The 22274-nt window shown below is 42.0% G+C and overlaps 3 protein-coding genes across 3 annotated transcripts; 2 read left to right on the plus strand and 1 right to left on the minus strand.

Annotated features, from left to right (window-relative positions):
• The first annotated feature begins 157 nt into the window (after nt 1-157).
• Nucleotides 158-4860, plus strand: LOC131100467 (keratin, type I cytoskeletal 19-like). The gene is made up of 9 exons (XM_058046135.2): nt 158-498; nt 1380-1505; nt 2238-2320; nt 2392-2548; nt 2622-2783; nt 4049-4174; nt 4249-4478; nt 4550-4584; nt 4662-4860. Exons 1-9 carry the CDS (start codon nt 199-201, stop codon nt 4757-4759), a joined length of 1317 nt encoding a protein of 438 aa, XP_057902118.2. The 5' UTR covers nt 158-198; the 3' UTR covers nt 4760-4860.
• Nucleotides 4861-13841: 8981 nt separating this feature from the next.
• Nucleotides 13842-15732, plus strand: LOC131100483 (keratin, type I cytoskeletal 13-like). Its single transcript, XM_058046136.2, has 7 exons — nt 13842-14323; nt 14403-14485; nt 14549-14705; nt 14779-14940; nt 15019-15144; nt 15232-15449; nt 15530-15732. The coding sequence occupies exons 1-7, from the start codon at nt 13910-13912 to the stop codon at nt 15624-15626; spliced, it is 1257 nt and encodes a 418-aa protein (XP_057902119.2). The 5' UTR covers nt 13842-13909; the 3' UTR covers nt 15627-15732.
• A 2151-nt stretch (nt 15733-17883) lies between these two features.
• Nucleotides 17884-22274, minus strand: krt98 (keratin 98). Its single transcript, XM_058046138.2, has 8 exons — nt 21742-22274; nt 21205-21287; nt 20976-21132; nt 18705-18866; nt 18515-18640; nt 18192-18412; nt 18099-18109; nt 17884-18026 (listed from the first exon to the last, which is right to left on the minus strand). The coding sequence occupies exons 1-8, from the start codon at nt 22072-22074 to the stop codon at nt 17929-17931; spliced, it is 1191 nt and encodes a 396-aa protein (XP_057902121.2). The 5' UTR covers nt 22075-22274; the 3' UTR covers nt 17884-17928.

Raw genomic sequence — 22274 nt, forward strand, 5'->3', positions numbered from 1 at the left:
CCATCAAGTCGCAGAACTTGATATTCAACTTGTCATTGAACACACCTATGATGCGTAAAAAACTATTATCAGCATGCCAAACATTTCTGTGGTACCTTCAGGGACCGTCTCCGTGTCTCGCATGCCACTATAAAATGTCCACTCGAGTCCTCCCCAGTCACTCCTCGACGACGGCATCGTCAGCCTCCACCTCTCATCATGTCTCTCATCTTAGGCCGCCAGGGCAGCAGCAGCGCCCGCAGCATCTCCTCCGCCAGCACCATGAGCATGAGTGGCGGCATGGGGATGTTTGGGGGCAGCCAGGCTCGCATCTCCAGCGGCATCTACCAGGGCCGCGCGCCCAGTGTGCACGGGGGCGCCGGAGGCTCCGGCACCCGCATCTCCCAGGCTAGCACCATCGTCTCCTATGGGGGGGCTGCCTACGGCGACATCATGGCGGCCAGCGAGAAGACCACCATGCAGAACCTCAACGACCGCTTGGCCTCCTACCTGGATAAAGTAAGACCATCAGCACTACCACACTATTTTAGCTTCTAGATCGGGGGTCTCAAACTCAATTTACTTGGGGGCCACTGGAACTGGTCTGGGCAAGGCTGGGCCGCATCAGGTTATCCAAAACAAAAAAAATACATTTATTAAAAACGGAAAAATATACAAACTTTTTCAGTGCTTTGGTTCCGATTTTCTACAATAAAAGCTCTGATAAAACATTCCACTGTTCTCAAATATCTTCATTTTTAATCAGTAATAAATAAATATAATAATAATAATAAAACAACAAATAATAAAAACTTAAGAAACCACATATAGCTGGTATAATAGTTGACAAACAGTTTTTTCAGATTAAAATGAACAAAGCATTATTAGAGCCCTGTAGACATGACAAAACACGACTATAGTCACATTTATACTCTTTTTATTTACAACATATTGCGCAACTGCAGGGTCTTGAGACACATGCTAACTCGCAAACTAGAGAGCTAGCGACCTAAACGGTAGCCTTCAAGTTATTTCCTTTAAACTTAAATAGCCAAAAACTTACCACTTCCACACGGATAGGGAGGATAACTATTAACAGTTATTTAACCTTTAACATGAACATTAATCAAACGTAGTAATTTTTTCTGGGTACATGATACCATACAGCATCCATATCAAACTTTAAACTTTCATATCAAGGCGGGGGCCTCAAACTACTGTCCTGCGGGCCACAATTGGCCCGCGGGCCGCAGGTTTGAGACCCCTGCTCTAGCACTTTATGTTTGGTAGAAAAGAAATGATTCTAAAAAACGATTATAAGAAGCAAAGAGGTACCCAAATCCACAAGTTAATGCCTTGATGACTGCGTTGTGATGAAGTGTCGCCTTGTGTGTGTGCAGGTACGCGCTTTGGAGGCCGCCAACAGGAAGTTGGAGATTCAGATCAGAGAGTTCTATGAGAGAACGTCTCCCATTGCCAGAGACTTCACCGCCTACTTCGCCACCATCAACCAACTGCGAGCTCAGGTGTCGCTCACACCCAAAATATTTACCGACTGTGTTCCCATCATGCACGGAACCAGGATCAAAGGCAGGGACTAGACTCATTATCCTCCATTAGAATTCACGAGGAACCGGTTCATTGAGGATACAAGTCATTTGTTTGTCACTCACTCATGTATTTGGTTTTTTTTTGCCTTCGTACTGTACTGATAGCCGGCTGCAAATGGCCCCCAGGCCGCACTTTGGGCTCTGCTGTCTTGGGATACGTATATATATAGTCTATACTTCCATTTATGTTAAAAAAAAATTCTAAAGACTCATACTCAAAATGTATTTAAAAAATTAAATAATATTTTATAATTATTTTGTAAAATAATTCATAATATCCAAGTATGAAAATATAATAATAAAATAATTTCAGACGAAACAGAATCGTTTAAATAAGTAAGAATAGTTCCATCTGGTGGTGGTCTGATGAGCTGTGTTTAATTTACAGTTTTGTTTCTATTTTCTGCTTCTATGCTTCTATTTATATTTTAAAATGTATTTTTATGTAAAAAAAAAAATTTGCATTCACAAAAAAATCTGAAAATACAATCATAAATAATGTTACTCAGAGCAAACAACAAGTGACTAAGTAATAGTGCCACCTGGTGGTGACTTTTAGTACCTGCAATTAGAGCAGCCTGCCACCTGCTGGAGAGTAGACACTGTGACGTGAAACCAGTTCAACAGCGCATCTTCTCCCCTGTTCAGATTGCAAGGAGTTATGCAGAGAATCAGGGCGTCATCCTGCAGATTGACAATGCTCAACTGGCTGCCGATGACTTCAAAATGAAGTAAGTCGCACGCTGATGGTGGAAAAGTATTGCAGTTTCAGCGTGCATGATGTAATCATCACGGACTGCAGGTATGAGGTGGAGATGAACACGCGTGCAATGGTGGAGTCTGATTTGGTTCGTCTCCGGGGGGTCAAGGACAGCATGATCGTTACCATCAGTGACCTGAAAATGCTGATCGAGAATCTGAAGGAACAACTGGCACAACTCAAGAGGAACCACGAGGAGGTCAGGTCACTTCAAAGGAAGCGAAGACAGAGGTCGTGTGTTTTGAAGACATCCGTTGTTGTTGTTGTTGCAGGAGATGAATGCAATGAGGCTCCAATACACCGGTAATGTCAACGTAGAGGTGGACAGCGCATCTGCTGTGGATCTGTCCAAGATCCTTCAAGAAGTGAGGGAACAGTACGAAGCTCTGGCGCTGAAGAACAAGCAGGAATTGGAAAGATGGTATCAAGCTAAGGTGAGATGAGGGGTGTCCAAATGTAATCGAAGTGAAATGAGTTTGTTGTTAACCCATTCAATCCCGACCATAGGAAAGTTTCAGGGAAATATCGGCTGCCGACTAAAAAAAAGTGTGTTTCTACCTTTTTCCATTCTTTAATGATCAACAGTACAACATAAGAAAGTTTCAGGGAAATATCGGCTGCCGACTAAAAAAAAAGTGTGTTTCTACCTTTTTCCATTATTTAATGATCAGCAGTACAACATATGAAAGTTTCAGGGAAATATCTGCTGCCGACTAAAAAAAAGTGTGTTTCTACCTTTTGCCATTCTTTAATGATCAGCAGTACAACATAAGAAAGTTTCAGGGAAATATTGGCTGCCGACTAAAAAAAAGTGTGTTTCTACCTTTTGCCATTCTTTAATGATCAGCAGTACAACATAAGAAAGTTTCAGGGAAATATTGGCTGCCGACTAAAAAAAAGTGTGTTTCTACCTTTTGCCATTCTTTAATGATCAGCAGTACAACATAAGAAAGTTTCAGGGAAATATTGGCTGCCGACTAAAAAAAAGTGTGTTTCTACCTTTTGCCATTCTTTAATGATCAGCAGTACAACATATGAAAGTTTCAGGGAAATATCTGCTGCCGACTAAAAAAAAGTGTGTTTCTAGCTTTTGCCATTCTTTAATGATCAGCAGTACAACATAAGAAAGTTTCAGGGAAATATTGGCTGCCGACTAAAAAAAAGTGTGTTTCTACCTTTTGCCATTCTTTAATGATCAGCAGTACAACATATGAAAGTTTCAGGGAAATATTGGCTGCCGACTAAAAAAAAGTGTGTTTCTACCTTTTGCCATTCTTTAATGATCAGCAGTACAACATATGAAAGTTTCAGGGAAATATCTGCTGCCGACTAAAAAAAAGTGTGTTTCTAGCTTTTGCCATTCTTTAATGATCAGCAGTACAACATAAGAAAGTTTCAGGGAAATATTGGCTGCCGACTAAAAAAAAGTGTGTTTCTACCTTTTGCCATTCTTTAATGATCAGCAGTACAACATATGAAAGTTTCAGGGAAATATCAGCTGCCGACTAAAAAAAAACGTATCATAAAATGTCTGTTTTGATACTGCAACACAAAGCAGAAAAAGGTGATCAAATCAAGCGCCTCCCTCACTCACAAGTAGCACACATGTTTTTTTTCAGTTAGCTTAGCATTGCTTAGCAACCTCCATTGGACATCTTCTACGTCCAAACAAATGAATGAAATGCTTTGTCTGCTGTAGATGGAATCCCTGCAGACAGAAATCCGCGGCTACACAACAGAAGTCAAGACCTTTTCTTCCCAACTATCTGAGCTCAAACGGACTTACCAGAGTTTGGAGATCACATACCAGGGCATCCTTGCCGAGGTACGACAACATCAAAGCCACTTCCTGTCAGGCACGTGTGCCAATGCTGCGTCCTGTCTTCTTCTGCCGTATAGATCGAATGCCTCCATCAGAACCTCGCCGAAACCAAGATGCGATACAGTACTCAGCTCAGCCAGCTGCAGTTGACCATCAATGCCCTGGAGGTGGAGCTGCAGCAGCTCAAGGTGTCCATCGAGCAGCAGAAGACGGAATACAACCTGCTGCTGGATATCAAGATGAGGCTGGAGAGGGAGATCGCTGAGTACCGCCGGCTGCTGGATGGAGAATCTTACGAGCAGAAAAAGTGAGCCACGGTCTTTGACCTTTCATGCCTCATTCGTAGAAGACCTCTCATCATGTCTTCTCTCATTCAAGGCCTTTGGTCATCAGCAAGGTGGTGCAAATGGAAGGTAAGAAAACCACCTCTCGCCTCCACTGAAAATGACGACACTTGACCTCACGTCCTCTTTGTCCTCCACCTCCGCAGAGCACAAGCCCGTCATAGAGAGGAGAGTGAAAACCATCGTGGAGGAGATCATCGATGGAAAGGTGGTGTCCACCAGCGTGGACACTCAAAGGCATTAAAGGCGTCTGCTGATCAAGATTGGCCCCTTGAAGTGGTTCCTCGTGAAAGCGACAATGTGATCCTAACAGCCTTTGGCCAATAAATAAACATACAACAAACACGTGGTGTAAAACATCCAGTTGTCCTTTTAAAGTATCCTTTCCACCACGCAGAAATGAGTTATTAGTAATTGTTAACGTTCAGCATCATTGGACAAAAAAAATATCAAACTCAGTGTTTTCTTGCTGCAAGCTTAAAGGTGTTGGATTTTACCTGCATGGTTACTTCTGGGATGGAACTTTTACTTTGGGATGGAACTTTTACTTCTGGGATGGAACTTTTACTTCTGGGATGGAACTTTTACTTTGGGATGGAACTTTTACTTCTGGGATGGAACTTTTACTTCTGGGATGGAACTTTTACTTCTGGGATGGAACTTTTACTTTGGGATGGAACTTTTACTTCTGGGATGGAACTTTTACTTTGGGATGGAACTTTTACTTCTGGGATGGAACTTTTACTTCTGGGATGGAACTTTTACTTCTGGGATGGAACTTTTACTTTGGGATGGAACTCTCACTTTACTTCTCTCACTTACTTTCTCACTTTCACTATTAGCCACACACAAATACAAGAGTCACTATACGTAGTCACTGAGGAACTAATGACTAATTTACATTCATTTAGAGTAGTTATTGAGGAACTAATGGGTAGCTACTGAGAAACAGAGGCACACATTTAGAGTAGTTATTGAGGTACTAATGGCTAAGGCACATACATTTAGAATAGTTATTGAGGAACTAATGTGTAGATACTGAGGACACATTTAGAGTAGTTACGAAGGAACTAATGACTAAGGTACATTAATTTAGAGTAGTTATTGAGGAACTAATGGCTAAGGCACATGCATTTCTAATAGTTATTGAGGAACTAATGTGTAGACACCGAGGACACATTTAGAGTAGTTATTGAGGAACTAATGGGTAGATACTGAGAAACAGAGGCACACGTTTAGAGTAGTTATTGAGGAACTAATGGCTAAGGCACATACATTTAGAATAGTTATTGAGGAACTAATGTGTAGATACTGAGGACACATTTAGAGTAGTTACGAAGGAACTAATGACTAAGGTACATTAATTTAGAGTAGTTATTGAGGAACTAATAGCTAAGGCACATGCATTTAGAATAGTTATTGAGGAACTAACGTGTAGACACTGAGGACACATTTAGAGTAGTTACGAAGGAACTAATGACTTAGACACATTTGAGTATTTATTGAGGAACTAATGTGTAGACACTGATGACACATTTAGAGTAGTTACGAAGGAACAAATGACTAAGACACACATTTAGAGTAGTTTTTGAGGAACTAATGAAGAACTAATGAGTAGATATTGAGGAACAGAGGCACACATTGGTGTCCTCCCGGTGGAGCTGGAGGAGGTGGCCGGGGACCGGGAAGTCTGGGCTTCCCTTCTAAGACTGCTGCCCCCGCGACCCGGACCCGGATAAGCGGAGGAAAATGGATGGATGGATGGATGGGCACACATTTAGAGTAGTTACTGAGCAACTAACGACTGAGGCACATACGCTCAAGAGTAGTTATTGAGAAACTAATGAAGAACTAATGAGGAAGTAATGACTAGATACTGAGGAACAGAGGCACACGTTTAGAGTAGTTACTAAGGAACTAAGGCATATACATTTAGAATAGTTATTGAGGAACTAATGAAGAACTAATGACGAATTAATGTGTAGATACTGAGGACACATTTAGAGTAGTTACTAAGGAACTAATAACTAAGACACATAAATTTAGAGTAATTTTTGAGGAACTAATGAAGAACAAATGAGTAGATACTGAGGAAGAGAGACATTAATTTTGAGTAGTTACAGAGCAACTAATGACTGAGGCACATACATTCAAGAGTAGTTATTGAGGAACTAATGAAGAACTAATGAGGAAGTAATGACTACATACTGAGGAACAGAGGCACACATTTAGAGTAGTTACTAAGGAACTAAGGCATATACATTTAGAGTAGTTATTGAGGAACTAAATAACTAATGACTAGATACTGAGCAACAGAGGCACACATTTAGAGTAGTTACTGGTGAATTAATGTCCAAGGCACATATATTTAGAGTAGTTATTGTGAGTAGTTATTCCGGAATCATTTTGCTTATAGACCAGTGGTGAATTTTTTTCAAAAGTTCTCAAAATTTGATCAGGAGTTTATATGTCAAGTTTGCTCACCCCGCCACAACTTAATGGTTGCAATTCTTTATACGACCACCAGATGGCATCGTTGTTCCTCTGGTTAACACAAAAGATGGCTCATACAGCCACACCTAGTGCTATGAAAAAAATTACAATAAACCAAGTACATTTTTATTAAACCTGCAATGAAATGCACGTAATTCGTGTATACTTTGGTTATATGAATTAATTAGAGGCAGCACTGTGGGTCTGCATTTGAATTTCTGCACATATGTTTGATCTCTATGTATATGTACATGTTAGGTTCATGGTAGACTCTCTGGCAACCAGTCCAGGGTCACCTAGCTCACCTGGGATAGGCCCCAGCACGTTGTCCGATAGGGACAGACACTGAAATGATCCAAAAGCAAAAACACATAAAACACATTCTAGGAGAAAATGCTGCACAAACCCGCATAAACTCCATAAACAACAACAACAAGTTGACAAAGTAAAACAGAAGCTAGCCAAACACGCGGCCCGCAGGCCAAATGTGGCCCGCAGGACACCAGTTTGAGGCCCCCGCCTTGATATGAAAGTTTAATGTAAAGTTTGATATGGATGCTGTATGGTATCATGTACCCAGAAAAAATTATTACGTTTGATTAATGTTCATGTTAAAGGTTAAATAACTGTTAATAGTTATCCTCCCTATCCGTGTGGAAGTGGAAAGTTTTTGTCTATTTAAGTTTAAAGGAAATAACTTGAAGGCTACCGTTTAGGTCGCTAGCTCTCTAGTTTGCGAGTTAGCATGTGTCTCAAGACCCTGCAGTTGCGCAATATGTTGTAAATAAAAAGAGTATAAATGTGACTATAGTCGTGTTTTGTCATGTCTACAGGGCTCTAATAATGCTTTGTTCATTTTAATCTGAAAAAAATCATTTGTCTACCCACCAACTATATGTGGTTCTTAAGTTTTTATTATTTGCCGTTTTATTATTATTATTATTATATTTATTTACTACTGATTGATTGATTTTCTTTATTCTTGATTTGTTTATTTATTTTTCATCTTATTTTGTGCAGAAAAATAAAAATGAAGATATTTGAGAACAGTGGAATGTTTTATCAGAGCTTTTATTGTAGAAAATTGGAACCAAAGCACTGAAAAAGTTTGTATATTTTTAATAAATGCGTTTTTTTTTTTTTTTTTTTGGGAAAACTTGATGCGGCCCAGCCTTGCCCAGACCCTAGCTCCGGTGGCCCCCAGGTAAATTGAGTTTGAGACCCCTGATCTAAATAAACGAAACATACAAATGAATGTCATACTGTAAAACGAACAGCTCTGCAATACTAAATGCTAATACTACATATACCCAAAGGTGCATGTAGTCCCTGTGAAGCCATGACATTGACTTCATAACTATTAAACGTGCCGAGACAAGACAAAGCTGCCCTTACCTAACATGGCCACAGGCACTGTCTACAAAAATGTACCCATACTGTGTACAGTACAGTACAGTGTCTGTGTCATCTGCGGATGAAGCAATCATTCTCAATTGAATCAAATATGTTTGCACTGAAGAGTCAGTGCAAAGTACACGTGTGCGCTCATATTTCTAAACTACAACAAAATGTATTGACATGAGAAGAAGCCCTGTCAGCTTTTTCTAAACTGAACTGTAATTCACTTTTTTTGCAGGATCTGTTGTAAATTTCCAAGATGGGTGGTGAGAGCACGCATGAATAGTCATGGCTGGTACTTAAAGGTGGAGCCAAGAGCTGCAGGCCATGTCATCGTATTACACAAACCCGTCTGAACCTGAATTCAAATGTATTTCAAAAGCTTAAGTGGAGCGCTTTGCAGCGCTGCAAAGTCATTGCAGGACTTTGCTTGAAGATGAACTCTTGTTTTCCCGCCTTTGTCCTGTCTGTCAGGGGAAGGATTAAAACAAAAGCTCCTCGGTGTCATAAAACCTGTTGCACTGGATGGAGCGTGAGTCTTAATAAATTCCAATGAGGGCTAAGAGCAAACGAAAAGATATATTATACATGCACCTTCATGTTTTATGCTCCACTTTGTCTCCGACATGAGAGTTCCACACCCAAGTAAAAGCACCTCAGGCTCTTAGGCAGGTTGTAGCAGCAAGTACACTTCTGACATGCTGCTACTGCTCTCTCCACACAAGCAGCAATTATTTTTTTTTGTCTACTAAGCACTTCTTTCTTCTTCTTTGCACAGGGAGAACATGCAAACACACAGAGATGGCCGAGGGTGGAATTGAACTCGGGTTTCCTAGCTGTGAGGCCTGCATGCTAACCACTCTGTCCTGGTGTGATATTATCATACAAATGATCATATGTCTGGTGATGCATTAAAGTAGTCAATGTACGGCTTGTTTAACACACATTCGTGACTTAACCACTGGAAACAAATGTGAGTACATTCATCCCTCCATTATCACTCCCTCGCTATAATGCAGTTTTCCCAAAAAGTAATTCATTCACATTTTCACACTGCATGGAGAGCAGAGCCGACATCCATGGCTGAGATCAAATGAAAAAAAATGTCTCTCCACTCATTTTGTGGGGAAGTGGTACACTTTTTTTTGTCCTTCTTCCCAACTCGGTTTGAAACACTTTTTAAAGTTTTGAATGAGTGAATCGGAGTGTATAGCTCGCTAGATTGCTATGCTAGCGGCAGCTGTCTGTTATGTCCCTGCAGTGATACGGTAGCCTGTGATGTAAACAAAAAGTCTAAAAGTTACTATAGGGGTGTTAGTTCATGTTAGCAGGGCTCTAATAATAATGGTAGTGGTAATGGTTTTATTTCATTTGAACATGCATCAGATTCCAATTGAGTGCATCCCATAATCAATTCCCAGTTCCACATGTCCAAAAGGAGTAGGAAGAAGCAAAGCTTATTAAATCCTACCCCTCCATTTGGTACTTTTACAATCAGTAACTGTTACATTTGTTCACTTCCTGCTTTCCATAATACATTTTAAGTTTTTTTTTATTTTTTATAATGTACCTCGTACTGAAGTACTAGGTGATATGAGCATCCAATGCCATAATGGGTACCATAGTAAGTGTCAATATAGTGATATATATAGCACATCATGACTGGTTCAAGACTCTTCATCCTTGTATTTAGCTATATATATTTATGAACTATGTATATCAGCAAGTTGAAGTATTTGTGATTTTAGAAATAAGGAGTTAGTATGTTCTCTGTAGGCGGCATTATGAATTATCCTTACTGACCTTTTTTGCAGTACATTTATCGAGTGAAGATTGCTTTTATAGTTATTAGCCCATATTTCCACATAATAAGTAAGATATGGTAGAACCAAAGAGCATAATATGAAAACATGTATTTAGAAAGTCATAAATATGTTTTCTACGCTCTGAGTAGGAAAATATTCTGGTCTGGAACCAATTAACCAAGATAAACGAGGGACGACTCTACATGTCTAAGTGGAAACGTCTAATGACACGCAGGAGGAAAAATGGCGAATTGGACCCAACTCCTCCGTATCGTAAGACGTTTCCAGGCCTTTCTCCAACGCATCCTGGATCTTCCCCAAGACCTCCGACCAGTTGCACGTGCCCGGTAGGCATCCTGATCAGATACCCGAGCCACCACATGGAGTTTCTCCTGAATGACAGTACTTTTCTTATCTTTAAAGGAGGGCCAGTCAATTGAGATGTTTCCTCTTGGGGCAGTGCCCAGCTGGTTCACCCACCAGATGCCCGCCATCGAGGTGGAGGTGTGAAACAGGTCTTTGCGGAGTTTGCATGTTCTCCCACATTACCAACATTGGTGTGAATATGAGTGCTTGCATGCTTGTATGCGCCCTATAGGATAGACAAACCATACTGAGGACAAGCGGTATAGAAAATGAATGGGTGGAAAAAGAATCCCATTTTAACTGATTGGGGTGTGTTCACTTTCTATAGCCATGCCATTGGAGTCGTTTGAGGCCAAACACCTGCAAGTTGTCAGGCTAAATCACCTCCATAACACACACATACACACACACACACACACACAAACACACTTAATGAAAATCAATAAAAAATGTGGATAATAGAGTACCAAATTCATTGAATGAAACGTTAAAAAACACAAAACTAATTCATAGGTTGCTCGACTCAGAGATTCCAGCCACACCTCACCTTAATACCACACATGCCGACGCCCCTGTGCACTTAAACGCAACGTTGTGTGTCAAAGAGTGTGTGCAACACATTGCAAAGCGTCGTCTGTTAGCGACTGTGCAGCGCTGGACCATGCAATGCTCGTTGTCTTTGAGCTCCATGTTTTCATGTCGTTCATGTCTTTTTTCAATTGTATACTTTCATTTTAGCATGCAAATATTACACTATGTTGTACTGTATTTACTGTACTGTGTTGTAGTGGACCTTTCTCTTGATGGCTTCTCTTTTGCATCGCATGGTATGCACTGACGGGAAATTGCAGTTTAGCTATTTTGTCATGGAGTCAAAATTCCTGAATACAATCCCAAAAGCCTTTTCAAATATTCTTTAAAAAAGAGGCTCGTTGTTCCCTCTCGGGTGAGAACACCCGTGCATGAAAGCTCTCAGATATCAGGTTCCTTGTGTTCCTAAAACCAACTCGACCAGAATGTGTTGCAGCAACATGTTCAGGATCAGAGGCTTCCCCCCCCCCCCGAGCCGCACCCAGTAGCCACAGTAACATTGCTATGTTGCACCGATTGTGCAAGCACACACACACACACACACACACACACACACACACAATGGGGCTTTGCAGCGCTGCACAAAGCAAAAGTTTACAGCAGATATGTTTGATGACAAACTAATTACTGTATTGCAAATTAGTTTGAGTTGCATGGGAGGGCTGTTGCCGCCTCAAATTAAGCAGATATAAGTTACTTTTTCCATTGTACATACTTTTCTTGTACTGCATTCAAACTTTTGCGATTGGTCAGGAAAATCCCATGCATGGTCCCGCTGTCTTATTGTGAAGAGTGTAAAGCAGGGGTCTCAAACTCAATTTACCTGGGGGCCACCGGAGCTAGGTTCTGGGTGAAGCCGGGCGTTTTAAAAAAAACAAAACACATTTATTAAAAACTGGAAAAAATCAATAAAAAACTATCTTCAATGCTTTTGCTTCTGCTGTAAACTACACTTTTTCAGTACTTTGGTTCCGGTTTTCCACACCAAAATATCTTATAAAACATTCAACTGTTCTCAAATATCTTCATTTTTATTACACATATACATTTTATATACACAAAATAAGATAAAAAATAAGATAAAAAAATTAAGAATAAAGACAATCAATCAATCAGTAATAAATAAGTAAAATAATAATAAAACAGCAAATAAGAAAAACATAAGAAACCACATACAGTTGTTTTTTTTTTACATTCAAATGTACAGTATTAACAGTTATTTAACCTTCAACATGAACATTAATGAAACTTAATAATTTGACCCAATTAGCAAGTTAGCATGGTACTCAGTTCCATCTGGTAGCAGCGTCGTAACTTTAACAACATGTTTTAATGAGATGCTTTATCTTGACGTGTATTTTCCCTTTTATTCCAAATCATTTCCTGCATTTATTTGTACCCAGCGTCATTAGCCTTTAGCTTCATTGCTAATCCAAAGCAAAACAGGGCGGGGTAACAGGGTAGGGTAACAGTATGGGCGGGGGCAAAATCATGTTTAATTGTGTCCGGTGTGCACACAGCTTTAAGCTGTCATTTTCAACATTAAACTTTGGTATCAAGGTGGGGGCCTCAAAGTAGAGGCTCGTGGGCCGCATTTGGCTTGCGGGCCGCGAGTTTGAGAACTCTGGTGTAAAGTTACCCAATATGGTTCTTTTCCCTGTAATGTTCCACCAGGAGTAGGATACACCTTTAAGTTCCATGATAGAACCAAATTGTCTGGTTCTATTATATTTTATTCTACCGATAAGAACCCAGACCCACAATGGAAGATGATGGGTGATGTTTTTGTCTGTAGTACTGTGTATTCATATTCAGGTATGTGATGTAACATACTATATCATGATTGGTCATGATTTTTTTTGTACTTTGTAATAGAAATAGTGGTCTTTTATTACCAGTTGTGAAAAAAGTCATTGCAATTTCATGCAAAATTGCTATATAATTCATAGAGTTGTGGTTCAGTTCTTATGGACAAAAAATAGCAAACAGGTCCGAGCTAGTTCTTGTGCGCTTAGTGCACATTTGGAATTTGAGAGAACCAGAATCCAGCATGCAGGCACACGTTGCCGTACCCTTAATGCATATGCTGCTTCTAACGTCTCCATGGGAAGCCCGAGTGAAACCAAAGATGAGACAACTGAGCTGAACTAAAACCTAAATGGTGAACTTGCTGATATCCCTGCAAGGTACTAGTGGGAGTCGAGTGAAACTGGTCTTTGTTGCAATACCTTTTCCTTATATAAGAGACTTGGCTATGAGCCCGCAGGGTATGGCCGCCTTGTTGAAGCATGGCAGCAATTCACTGAAGATAGATTACCTGTCAGAGATCTGTCACAACACCACAAAACTGGTTGGGTCTGACTGACCAGCCTGAGGCCAACTCGGTTGGGTGCGGTCCTTTTACTATTCAAACTCCGAGGGAGTCATTTAGAAAGCGTGATATTCGATCCTCGCTAGCATGCGGAGATAAAAAAAAAACAATAAAAGGTGAGTTGATACGTTTTTGGCTTTCAAGAAATAAGTTCAGTTGAAGGCTTTTGGTTTTTGCATGTCTCACTTTCTCTTACCGATCCTTACTGGGATCTTTAACCCGAGGCGGTGAGAGTGATGGGCGGGGCAGAAGCCCGCCCACCATCTCTGCACGCCTCCGCTCGCATAAAAAGGGGAGGCAGAAGTAGCCGTGTATCTCAGTCCATCATCTCCTCTCTGAGGCAGGCCGACTCCACTCACCCAACAGCACAATGGCAACCATCAGCAGGACCTCGTTCTCCGGCCGCTCCTACGCCGGTGGAAACCTGGCAGGAGGAAACGTGCGCAAGGGCTACTCTATGAGCGTGCACGGAGGCGCAGGCGGAACCAGAATCTCCACCGGAAGCTTCAACCTCGGCGGCGGTAGCGGTTACGGTTATGGCTCAGGCGGCGGTGCAGGCTTCGGCATGGGTGAGGGTCTGGACCTCCACGTCGGCGCCAATGAGAAGGCCACCATGCAGAACCTCAACGATCGTCTGGCCTCCTACTTGGAAAAGGTGCGCAGCCTTGAGAAGGCCAATGCCGAGCTGGAGCTGAAGATCCGTCAGTTCTTGGAGAATAAGGCCTCCCCATCTGCCCGCGACTACGCCGCCTACCAGGCCACCATTAAAGACCTGCAAGACAAGGTAAGCATGAATGTGTGCTCTTTTTGTGTGTGTCGGCATCAGACGTACCCAATTCTCATTGTGTATTTCCTAATATCAGATCCAGGGCGCCACAAGACTCAACGGAAGCATCTATCTGGCAATTGACAACGCTAAACTGGCAGCAGATGACTTCAAAACCAAGTAAGCTTCAACGAGAAGATACCAGTGAATGGAACTCTTTGCTGATCTCTTGCCGTTTCCCAGGTACGACAATGAGCTGGCTATGCGTCTGTCAGTTGAGTCCGATATCGCCGGCCTGAAGAGAATGTTGGATGAGCTGACCCTGGTGCGTTCAGATCTGGAGATGCAGATCGAAGGCCTGAAGGATGAGCTCATCCACCTGAAAAAGAACCACGAGGAGGTGAGTACGAACATCCGAGATCCTAGTTGAATGGTTCAATGTCCAGCGTCCAACCAAACTTCATACTTGACAGGAAATGCTAGCCATGAGAGCGCAGATGAGTGGACAGATCAACGTGGAGGTGGACGCCAAACCGCAGATCGACCTGAGCAGAATCATTGCCGAAATCCGCGAGCAGTACGAGAATGTTGCAGCAAAGAACCAGAGAGACCTGGAAAGTTGGTTCCAGACTAAGGTAAGTTCCCTTGAAACACCAGCGATTGTTCCAAGGCGTGGAGATCGAACATCACGGCGGCTTTTGTGTCCATCGCAGACATCCGAACTCAACAAGGAGATGGCAGTGAGCACAGAAACTCTCCAGACCTCCAGGTCGGAGATCTCTGAGATCCGTCGTACCCTGCAAGGCTTGGAAATCGAACTACAGTCACAACTTAGCATGGTAAATGCGGCAGAACCTTCAACTACCTTCGAGTACTACACCGTATGAGAGTGACTGCTGACTTCTGCCTTCTCTGTTCTTCTCCAGAAAGCATCTTTGGAAAACACGCTGGCTGAAACTGAAGTACGGTACTCAAACATCCTCCAAGGCCTCCAGGCTCAGGTCACCTCCCTCGAAAGCCAACTGATGCAACTGCGCGCCGAGATTGAGAACCAGAACAACGAATACTGCATGCTCCTCGACATTAAGACCAGACTCGAGAGGGAAATTGCGGAATACAGGAGACTGTTGGATGGAGAGGGCAGGTAAGAGACGCGTTCACGGCGCACGGGACAAAATACAATCATCAGGTGCCTGACTGGAAATGTCTTTCTCCTTTCCCCAGCTTTGGAAGCACCAAGACGTCCACTGCCAGGGTGATCATGGTCACGGAGGAGATGATCGATGGCAAGGTGGTGTCCTCCACAACCACCACCACATAAGCTGTCTCACGCAGCAAACAGCAGCAGCGGGGGGGACGCCTGAAAACCATCTTTTCGTCTCAGAACCACTGTTGATGAAATAAAAGCCTCCTTGCCTGCTAGCTAACACTCGTGTGTGTTTGTGTGTTTGTGTGTTTGTGTGTTTGTGTGTTTGTGTGTGTGTCGTCCATGCTACACTTTAATAGACTCTGAAGGATTTGACTTCAGTTGTTGGGTCATGGAAGATTACTTCAAAGTTAGGTCGTATGAACAGAATGAAACCATTAAGGCAGGGGTGTCCAAAGTGCAGCATGGGGGCCATTTTTGGCCTGCTGCCTGTTTCATTATTGGTTTTCAGCACGTTTTAAAAACTAAACTAATGAATGACATAAACATCAATTATTAAATATTACATGTAATACGTAATGTAATTGGACAAATGTCCAATCCAATCAAATTCCCTCAAAGTACCGATTTTTCTTGACATTTTGTTCTCAGTAAGACATTTAAACACGATAAAATACTTTGTATAATAGATTTGTGGTATTACACACCTCACTATTTTGCAGGATCTATATTGTAGAATCGGTGGTCCAGTGGTTAGCGTTGGATTCCACCATCTCTGTGTGGAGTTTGCATGTTCTCCCCGTGCATGCGTGGGTTTTCTCCGGGTACTCCGGTTTCCTCCCACATTCCAAAAACATGCTAGGTTAATTAGCCACTCCAAATTGTCCATAGGTATGAATGTGAGTGTGAATGGTTGTTTGTCTATATGTGCCCTGTGATTGGCTGGCCACCAGTCCACGGGGGTACCTTGCCTCTCGCCTGAAGACAGCTGGGATAGGCTCCAGCACTCCTTTGACCCTCGTGAGGATAAGCAGGAGAAAATGAATGAGTGAATGAATGTTGTTGCATCATTCTGTTGTAGCCGTTCTGTTTTTTTGTAGAAAGTGATGACACAATGACACCACGACACAAAAAAAATGCAAGTTTATTCTCTGACGCTTGCGGAGCTGAAGTGTAAAAAAATTTCCAAGTTCTTGTGACTTTCGAGAGCACATTTTTTTTTACTGAAAATGTTGGTTACATTCCAAAACTTTAAATAAATTGACGGATGGCACTGCAATGTCACTTTTGTCCACCGGAGGGAGCCAGAGGAGCCCAGAGGGAGGCTGATGTGATTGCAGCAATGAATGCTTTGCTTGGATGCAATGTCTTCAGGTTGTGAAAACAACACCTAGATGAGGTCTGCTGAGGAAATGTACCCATCAATACCAATCCATATTGTTGTATTGTTCTTCTGCAATTGTTTGGTATCCTTGTCATCATATATATATATATACGTATATATCACTATATTGACACTTACTATGGTACCCATTATGTCATTGCATGGTCATATCACCGAGTACTTTGGTACAAGGTGCATTATTTTTTTAAAAACAAAAACAAAAAAACTGTATTATGAAAGCAGGAAGTGAACAAATGTAACAGTTAGTGATTGTAAAAGTACCAGATGGAGGGGTAGGATTTAATAAGCTTTGCTTCTTCCTACTCCTTTTGGACATGTGGAACTGGGAACTGATTATGTGATGCATTCAATTGTAATCTGATGCATGTTCAAATGAAATAAAACCATTACCATTACCATTACCATTACCATTACCATTACCATTACATTACCATTACCATTACCATTACCATTACCATTACCATTACCATTATCATTACCATTACCATTACCATTACCATTATCATTACCATTACCATTACCATTACTTTTAATTTTTTTTATAAGCGATTGACAGATAATACAAGGCAGTTCAAATATCACATAAGAGAAAGTATGGGAACAATATCAATATTTTTGTATTTATGTAATTTGCTTCATAATGACTCAAGGTCCACTTCTATTTCTGTTTTCTATTTCATCCTTGTTTTTGCACCAAACATGACCTTTGGAATGGTGACCACACTCTTCCTCGTTTCTTCTGCGGGGCTGAGTAGAGGCTGACATGCACACGTACAGTCGAGGTATACTACTACTAACCTGCTTTGTCCCACATTAGGTGTCAGTGGCTATTTTGGACACATGGCACACTTCCCCTGGAGGGGGGGCACTATGGAGAAGGTCTGGTAAGGGGTAGCCCAATGAGGTGCCTCCTCCCTCCACTTTATTGACCACCAAAGCGGTCAAGAGACCTTGGCTGCAGAAAGTAGTCGTGATTTCTGGAGTTATTTTTGGATTTTCTGTCGCAATAATCACAGCATACAAAAGTTAACTGCATGATCTTTATTAATTTGAGGATAATCATCCAAGATATCACTCTATCTGGTCCACATCTACGTCTACAGTCTTGCTGCTCCCGACCACTCTCCCGTCCACAACAGTTTCTACCACTGTGATGACCTTGGTGACCACTGTGGAAAAGAAAAGCAACCTGAGCAAATCCATAGTCTCCATATTTCAATGTCGCCTTCATCCACGCTTACCTTGCTTTGAGCTGGTGAGCAAAGAAGAGAAAAAGTCACTTTAGGTTGTCCGAATTAGCAAAACATTCTCATTTATGGTGTCTTTGTCCTCACCTTTCGTCCTCTCCATCCAGCAGCCGTCTGTATTCTGCGATCTCCAGCTCCAGTCTGGTCTTGAGGTCCAGCAGCATGTCGTAATCTTGTTTGTTGCTGGTGATGTTGGCGTGGATTTGGGACAGCTGGGCCTCTAAGCTGACGACCATGTTCTGCAGGCCTGCTAGCTGCGCAGCATAGCGGGCTTGCGTCTCGGCCAGCGTTCCCTCCAGGGAGGCTTTCTGTGGTGGAGAAGATTTCACTGCTGATGTTGCTCAACAATGTTCAGAAGTTACAATAAAGACCTCGTGTCTTATGTCGAGAAGATATCAAAGGTGACATACCATACTAAGGTGGGACTGCAGTTCAATTTGAAGTCTCTGGAGGGTGCTCTTCAGTTCTTTGATTTCTGAACGAGATGTTACCAGAGACTCCGTCTGTGTCATCACTTCCTGCTCCAGTGCTGCCATCTTAAAGATCACAGACACAATGGGACGGCGTTTTTGGTCATAAGCACACTACATCACTTCTTACCTTGTTCTGGTACCAGGATTCAAGATCCTTGCGGTTCTTGGCGATCATAGCCTCGTAGTGTTCTCTAATTTCTGTCATGGCCTGGTTCAGGTCTGGAGAGGGAGACGCATCCACGGATACGTTGACCTGCCCGCCCACCTGACTCCTGACCAGAGCCATTTCCTGTGAGGAGCCAAAAAGGCACAGAAGGAATCGTTCATTCCTTCATTCATTCATTTTCTAACGCTTATCCTCACGATGGTTGTGGGGGTGCTGGAGTCTATCCCAGCTGTCTGAAATCACAGATTTCAAGAGTAAAGTCATAAATGTACGTAAAAAAAAAATTAAATTTACAAGAATAAAGTCGGAAATTTTCAAGGAAAAAAGTCGTAATTCAGGATGTCTGATTATTATTATTGGTACCGACAATTATCAGCCCGATATCAACATAAAAATGCGATTTGATATCAGTATCTGATATCATTCATTCATTCATTTTCTATCGCTTATTCTCACGATGGTCGCGGGGGGTGCCGGAGTCTATCCCAGATGTCTGAAATCAGAGATTTCAAGAATAAAGTAATAAACGTACATAAAAAAAAATTAAATTTACAAGAATAAAGTCGGAAATTTTCAAGGAAAAAAGTCGCAATTCAGGATGTCTGATTATTATTATTGGTACCAACAATTATCAGCCCGATATCAACATCTGATGTCATTCATTCATTCATTTTCTACCGCTTATTCTCACAATGGTCGCGGGGGATGCTGGAGTCTATCCCAGCTGTCTGAAATCAGAGATTTCAAGAATAAAGTCATAAATGTACGTGAAAAAAAATTGTAAATTTACAAGAATAAAGTCGGAAATTTTCAGGAAAAAAAGTCAGAATTCAGGATGTCTGATTATTATCGGTACCGACAATTATCAGCCCGATATCAACATAAAAATGCGATTTGATATCAGTATCTGATATCATTAATTCATTCATTTTCTATCGCTTATTCTCACGATGGTCGCGGGGGGTGCTGGAGTCTATCCCAGATGTCTGAAATCAGAGATTTCAAGAATAAAGTCATAAATGTACGTGAAAAAAAATTGTAAATTTACAAGAATAAAGTCAGAAATTTTCAGGAAAAAAAGTCGTAATTCAGGATGTCTGATTATTATCGGTACCGACAATTATCAGCCCGATATCAGCATAAAAATGCGATATCAGTTGATATCAGCATCTGATATCATTAATTCATTCATTTTCTATCGCTTATTCTCACGATGGTCGCAGGGGGTGCTGGAGTCTATCCCAGATGTCTGAAATCAGAGATTTCAAGAATAAAGTCATAAATGTAGGTGAAAAAAAATGTAAATTTACAAGAATAAAGTCGGAAATTTTCAAGAAAAAAAGTCGTAATTCAGGATGTCTGATTATTATTATTGGTACCGACAATTATCAGCCCGATATCAACATCTGATATCATTAATTCATTCATTTTCTATCGCTTATTCTCACGATGGTCGCGGGGGGTGCTGGAGTCTATCCCAGATGTCTGAAATCAGAGATTTCAAGAATAAAGTCATAAATGTACGTAAAAAAATGTTAATTTACAAGAATAAAGTCGGAAATTTTCAGGAAAAAAAGTCGGAATTCAGGATGTCTGATTATTATTATTGGTACCGACAATTATCAGCCCGATATCAGCATGAAAATGCGATATCAGTTGATATCAGTATCTGATATCATTCATTCATTTTCTACCGCTTATCCTCACAAGGTCGCGGGGGTGCTGGAGCCTATCCCAGCCGTCTTCGAACGAGAGCACCCTGGACTGGTGGCCAGCCAATCACAGGGCACATATAGACAAACAACCATTCACACTCACATTCATACCTATGGACAATTTGGAGTGGCTAATTAACCTAGCATGTTTTTGGAATGTGGCAGGAAACCGGAGTACCCGGAGAAAACCCACGCATGCACGGGGAGAGAACATGCAAACTGGTGGAATTGAACTCGGGTCTCCTAGCTGTGAGGCCTGCGTGCTACCCACTCATCCACCATGTCGCCTTAGAAGGAATCAGAAAAGAAAAGGAAGTGGCGCCAACATTCATCTCAAGTCAGACTAACGAATGGTGACAGTCTTCCCCCGCAGTGAATAGCTGCCATGTTTGCAACTCATTCATCAGTAAAACACATTCAGGTTGTTGATGGTGTGCAAACACATCACGGGTGTTGGTCGGGTGCTGGAATGTATCGACCGAGTCCGAACACAAGAAAGGTGTGTTTGAGGTGTCACCTCCTCGTGGTTCTTCTTCAGCATGATGAGCTCGTCCTTCAGGCCGTCAACTTGACACTCCAGATCCACTCTGGCCATGTTCATCTCCTCCAGCACCTTCTTCAGCCCAGCGATGTCCGCCTCCACGGTCATCCTCATGGCCAGCTCGTTCTCATACCTGATGGATGGGCAACAGGGGTTCAACTCCGAGATGTTTACTACGTTTTCTTGTGTTTTCATAGATACTCACTTCATTTTGAAGTCATCGGCTGCCAGTTTCGCATTGTCGATGTCCAGAATGGTTTTGGCATTGAGTCTGGCGGCGACACGAATCTGAGAAGCGGATCAAAAATTTGTGATGTTGTCAGTTTATATTTATATTTATATTTAATACAGAGCAGTGTATTCATACATTTGTATAGAAACAGCTGTATTGCCATTTGAGGTTGGTAAGACTGCATATTTTGGTTTAAAAATTAAATACAGTACCAGTATTGCAGATTTTTATAGAACATACTTCTAATTCCAATACTACCCTGGTATCAATAATATAAATATTTAGATTGGTTCTTTATTCTTATCATAGCCTAGCATAGCCACAGTTATTGTTATCAGTATGATGCCGGTTACTGTTGGGAGGAAGCGATGCACACTATGGAATGACAGTTATGAAAATGATAACCATACTCTCAGGTTCCGCTAGTAAAGTACCTGCCATGATATGTTTACTACATACCAACACACACAAGATACGCATCTAGGCGGGGAAATCCGCAACAGGTCTTACCTTTTCTTTCAGGTCCTCAATGGTGGCAAAGTAGTTGGTGTAGTCGTGGCTGATGACGGTTCTGCTCTGGTACCACTCTCTGATCTGCTTATCCAGCCGCTCGTTCTCCCTCTCCAGGGTGCGCACCTTCTCCAGGTAAGAAGCCAGACGGTCGTTCAGGTTCTGCATGGTGGCCTTCTCGTTGGCGCCGACGTGCAGGTCCAGGCCGTCGGCCAGGTTGAAGCCGGAAGAAGAAGTGTACGACTGGCCGGAGGAGATCCGGGTGCCGCGTCCGCCTGCCCCGCCGTGGACACTCATGGTCTTGTGGCCGTAGGATCTGGTGCTCAGTGACATGCTGGAGGATCTGGGTCTGGACCAGGTAGGGATACTGGAGATGATCTGCAGTGGTGAGCATCACCTTGGTCTCCGGGGTTTATATACGGCAAAGTGGGATGGGCCAGGGTGGGTTCGTTGAAAAGGAAGAATGTGTCTACCTGATTATTTCATGCTAGCTCTCAAACAACACGGGGGTGGTGGCTCGTGGGTGAGGGGTT

The sequence above is a fragment of the Doryrhamphus excisus genome, linkage group LG9, assembly GCF_037039965.1.
Source record: "Doryrhamphus excisus strain RoL-2023G ecotype Guam linkage group LG9, RoL_Dexc_Guam_v1.1, whole genome shotgun sequence".
In the NCBI taxonomy this organism is placed as follows: Eukaryota; Metazoa; Chordata; class Actinopteri; order Syngnathiformes; family Syngnathidae; genus Doryrhamphus; species Doryrhamphus excisus.